Here is a 4833-nt window from a genome sequence, read left to right as displayed (position 1 = left end):
TTGCTCAGCCCTTGATAAGATGATTAGCATTAGCCACTCTCATCTGGCAGGCCTCCATGCAGTCTCTTGCTGCCAGATCCTCTCTGACACTAATCCTTTGTCAATGTTCCATGTGGTGTGTAGGCTTGAAGGAACTGCCTGCCTTTCGGAGCCCAAAAGGCTGACCCAAGGGTCTCAGAGCCCCTTAGAAGGTCCACTGAGTGGTCTGGGGCCCTCTGAGAGACAAGCAGAGGGATCAGGGTGCCCCAGAGGGCATGAGGGATGGGGGGGAGGGGGGAGGAGCATGGGGAAGGAAGACCCTGCAGGCACAGCCAGGGCCCCAGGGTGCCCCAGAGGCAGGCTTAGGGGGGCTGGGCACCCCAGAGAGCACCCTAGGGGGGACAAGCATTTCCAAATGGGCACCAGAGGGCTGTGCATTCCCTCCAAATGACAGCCAGGGAAGCAGGGAGATGCACACCAAAGGTGCCCCCAAATGCACAGCAGGAGCCTGGGAAGCACAAAAAAGCCCGTGGGGGTGTCCAGCCCCTGTCTCCTGTGCTCCCAGGGAGCCTGGCTGGTGAGAGCTGGCTCTGCTCAGCCTGTCAGACTGCCAGGTGGGTGAGCCCTGAGGAGGGGCTGGGGGAGAAGGACACTGGGTGCACAGGGTGCATAGGGGCATGGAAGCCTTGGAGAGGTGGCCTGGGGCCCCCCTGTGTCCCTGGCCTCCATGGCCCCCCTGGTTCTGCCCAGCAACCAGCACATTGTGGTGTCACCAAGTGTCCCTAGAGCTGGGGCTGGGGCCTGCACACACAGGACCTGGTCCTCTGGTGCTGCTGGTGCTGTGGTGCTGGACCTGTGGTACTGCTGGTGCTTTGGTGCTCCGGTGGTGCTGGTGGTGCTGGTGCTCTGGTGCTGCTCTGGTGCTAGTGCTGGTGGTGCTGTGGTGCCACTGGTACTGTGGTGCTGCTGGTGGTGGCTCAGCTCCTCATTGTGCAGCTGGCAGCACCTGCCACGTCCTGCCTGCCCCTGCTCCCCAAGGAGAGGTGAGTGTCCTGGGGAGGCCCAACCAGGACTGAGTGGGATGGGTAGGAGAAAACAGAACTAAAAGCTGGTGGGGGGAGACAAAATGCTGCAGTGCCCATTGTGGCTGGGCCATGTGGAAGATCCAGGATGTGGACAAGCTGGAGAAGTGGGCCCAGGTGAACCTTCTGAGGTTCACCTCAGGGTAGGGTCCTGTACCTGGGTAGGAACAATCCTTTTTATCAGTACAGGCTGGGGAATGAGTGATAAAGCAGCCCTGCAGAGAGGGACTTGGGGGGGAATTGGTGGACATGAGCCAACAATGGGCACTGGCAGTCCAGAGGGCCCATCGCATCCTGGGCTGCATCAAAAGAAGCGTGGCCAGAAGATGGAGAGAGGTTATTCTGCCTCTCTACTTTGCCCTGGTGAGACCTAGAGTGCTGAGTCCAGCTCTGGAGCCCTCAATACAGGAAGGACATGGAGCTGTTGGAGCAGGTCCAGAGGAGGCCACAAAGGTGGTCCAAAAAGGGTCCAGGGAGACCTTCAAGCACCTTCCAGTACCTGAAGTGGCTCCAGGAAAGCTGGGGAGCGACTGTTTACAAGGACATGTACCAATAGGATGAGGGGCAATGGCCTTAAACTAGAGCAGGGCAGATTTAGAGTAGACCTGAGGAAGAAGTTCCATTCTTTGAGGGGGATGAAGCACGGGCACAGGTTTCCCAAAGAAATGCTGGAGATCCCATCACTGCAGACATTCCAGGTCAGGTTTGACAGGGCTCTGAGCAACCTGGTCTAGTTCAGGAGCTCAGGAATTGCTTCTTAAGGAATCTGTCATTGCCTGTAGGAGAAGAGAGAAAAGCAAGGGCTGTGGTCAGTGAGGCCAAGCGAGCAGCCATGGCTGGACAAGACAGAGGAGCTGCCATGGCTGTGGCACCAGCAGGGCTGGAGGGCCGAGGCAGGAGCACCGGTGCTGCCAACCTGAGGCGGCGCCAACAGGAGCTGCATGCTGTCATTGGTCTGCAAGGTGCTGCCCCTCCGGCTCTGCGGGGATGGCCCAGTGTAGGCAGGGGGCTCTCAGTGCCCCTGTTGTCCTGCATGATCCCAACAGCACCTTCATGTCCTGCAGAGGAAGGGAAGAAGCTGCTGGTGCAGTTGTGCGAAGAAAAGCTGCGCCAGAGGAGTGAGCAGCTCCCCCGCCTGCGCGAGGCACTGAGGGAGGATGTCCGTGCCCTGGGCACTTTCCAGAAGGTACTGGCAGGTCCCATCTGCTGTAGCTCTTCCTGGTGCTGGCCCTGCAGAGCCAGCTTCTCTGCTGGTCCTCTCCAGGACAGCAGTAGGATGTGACCATCCATAGGCTGGCAGTGATGTTCCCTCTGCCCCTCTCTTGCCCACAGAACAAGAAGCTCAGCAGCTCCCAGGCCTGTGGAGCGCAGAAGCACCTGGACGTGGCTTTTGCCAGGAAGACGGTGGAGGTAGGGGCAGGGTATGGTGGGTGCAGGCTGCTGGCACAGGGCTGGAATTCCAGGGACACTGGGAAGAACAGGGTGCATGGCAAAGGGTGCTGGCACAAGGACAGCCCCACAGGGCAGGTGGGGTGAGACACGGGGCGTTCAACGGTGGTCCTGCAGGCCCCTTTCTAGTGCAGGACCATCTGTGCGGGTGCCCCTTCAACTCCCTGAGCAGATCCTTGGTCTCAGCAGAGCTTCTGGCCAGCCCAGCCTACGTGTCCCTGTGGCTGCCCAGGTTCCTGCAGGGTCCAGCTGCATCCCTGGCAGAAAGAGGTTGTTTCTGCCCTTCTCTGCCTGTCCTGAGGCCTGGTTCCGAGCCCGTGGAGATGGAGCTGCTGGCCCCATGGAGCTGCCTTTGCCTGGGGCCTGCTGCTGGGCCAGAGTGGGGCCATCGCTCCCCGCCAGCATCTGCCTCTGGGACACCTATCGCTGCTCTTGACACCAGCCCTGGGGCTGCATTACGCAGAATGCCAGAGCCCCACCCACCACCACCACCACCAGATGCCTGCCTCTGCCTTAGCCCCATGAGCCCCCACAACAAAGCTCTCCCAGACCTGGTCCCACCATCCCAGAGCAATGTCCCAGCATCCCTGGCTCCATCTCGGGGACAGTTTTCCAGACAGTTCCCCTTCTCCTGTGGGTGCCCAGTGAGCCCTGCCTCCAGCCCGCTAACCTCTCATGTGCCCATCCAGCAGGTCCAGGAGAAGCTCCAGGCTGCAACCCATGCCCAGGTGAGGAGAAGTGATGTGCTGCTGCATCAGGTGAGGGAGCGGAGCCGGGTCCGGGACGAGCTACAGAGGCGGCTGCAGCAGCTGCAGGACGCTGCCAGGGAGGACAAGTGGCACCAGAAGCAGGTGCAGGTACCCAGCACCTCTTCCTGGGCTGCCAGTGCCTGCGGAGGCTTTCATCCAAGCCTGTCCACACATTGCCTGGCTGGGCACTGGGCTCAGGGCGCCTTGTCACCTTGTGTGCCTCCACCCCGACTCTGTCCCAGAGCCTTCACCATCTGGGAGAGCAGCTGGAGAAGGTGCACAGTGAAGTTGCTGCAGCACAGGAGATGACCACCCGGTACCTGTCAGTTCGGGATGCCCTGAAGAAGGTGAGCTTCTCCTCACCCTGCTGTTGTCCCACGTGCTCCCCCTCAGAGGCAATGAGGTGCCCAAGTGTGGGACACTGTCCTGCATCGACAAGGTCCCCCTGCTCCCCTCCGTCCCCTGTCACAGTATGCAGGGGAACCCCAGGGCTCAGTGGGGTGATGAACTGTGGCTCCCTGTGTCCCAGGAGTTGGCCCACCTGCCCCTTCACCTGGACCTTCTGTGTGAGGTGGACAAGCTGTACTGGGGGGAGCTGCAAGACCTGGAGCTCACGGAATTGGAAGCCCGCAGAGCTGCAGATATAGCTAAGGTGAGATGGTCTGGGGTACCACGGGGCTCTTTCCCAGCCTCCAGAGCCAACAGGTGGCCAGCTGCTGATTCTTCCAGCACTAAAGAGCAAAAGAGACAAAGCTGAGCTTGCCCACAGGCCACAGATGCCTCCAGAACTCCTCCCAGCTCTGGCTCTTGGGCCAGGCTGTCCTGGGGCTGGGGTCAGCCTGCCCTGAGCACCAGCCATGGGCAAGGCAGTATGCTCCATCCTGCAGCCCCACTTGTCCAGTTTTCTTCCCAGCCTGTTTCCACAGGGAGGGTTGTTTTTGACACTGGCCATCCCAGAAGCTCAGCTGGCTCACCAAGGTCCATTCTGGCTTTGGCCGCCACCTCTCCCTTCTCTGGTACACTTCAGGGGAACTTGGCTGATCTGGAGGCCTGGCTCCTTGCGGAGAGCGAGCTCAGGAACCGCTCCCTGGCAGCCCAGAAGGTGCCAGTCAGCAAAGAGTGGCTCAAGGAAGGAAGGGAAAAGCAGCAGACAAGGGTGAGCTGGGGGTACCCGGTGCAGGCAGGGCTGCAGGCAGAGGCCGGGCGTCAGTGCCCAGCCCTCCGTGGGTGGGGGGGCCACAGGGCTCCCTCAGGGTGCCACGACTTGGGGGGGTGACAATGACTGTCCTTGCAGCTCGCCATGGGCTTCCCAACCCTGCCAGCGCAGGACTTGCTGGAGGGTGAGTGCCTGTTGGGGTGCAGGGGCGTGGGATGTGGGCACAGCAGCAGGCATCCTTCCCTGCCGCTTCCCTCCTACCCCAGCAGCCAAACTGGAGGCCATCAAGATCCAGAAGGAGCGCCAGGCCAGATGCACTGAGAAGATGGAGAGGGCCAAGGCTGCGCTGCAGTGCTCCCGCCTCTGGGTAATGTAACAGCCCATCTCTGGGAAAACCTGGGGCTACTCCAGCCGGGGG

At 60.9% G+C, this 4833-nt stretch overlaps 1 protein-coding gene across 1 annotated transcript in view; it reads left to right on the top strand.

Moving 5' to 3' along the window:
• The first annotated feature begins 1133 nt into the window (after positions 1 to 1133).
• Positions 1134 to 4833, top strand: part of CCDC183 (coiled-coil domain containing 183) — a 6080-nt gene continuing 2380 nt past the window's right edge. The window contains exons 1-10 of the mRNA XM_009994701.1: positions 1134 to 1204; positions 1844 to 1869; positions 2126 to 2247; positions 2394 to 2471; positions 3203 to 3367; positions 3502 to 3606; positions 3789 to 3911; positions 4287 to 4415; positions 4554 to 4599; positions 4682 to 4782. Coding sequence (XP_009993003.1) covers positions 1134 to 1204; positions 1844 to 1869; positions 2126 to 2247; positions 2394 to 2471; positions 3203 to 3367; positions 3502 to 3606; positions 3789 to 3911; positions 4287 to 4415; positions 4554 to 4599; positions 4682 to 4782 — 966 coding nt within the window. The remainder of the gene's footprint in view (positions 1205 to 1843; positions 1870 to 2125; positions 2248 to 2393; positions 2472 to 3202; positions 3368 to 3501; positions 3607 to 3788; positions 3912 to 4286; positions 4416 to 4553; positions 4600 to 4681; positions 4783 to 4833) is intronic.

Source organism: Chaetura pelagica, unplaced genomic scaffold (assembly GCF_000747805.2).
Source record: "Chaetura pelagica isolate M959 unplaced genomic scaffold, ChaPel_1.0 scaffold1393, whole genome shotgun sequence".
NCBI lineage: Eukaryota > Metazoa > Chordata > Aves > Apodiformes > Apodidae > Chaetura > Chaetura pelagica.
The sequence above is the reverse complement of the archived record's forward strand: the minus strand, read 5'-3'. Positions and strand labels throughout refer to the sequence as shown.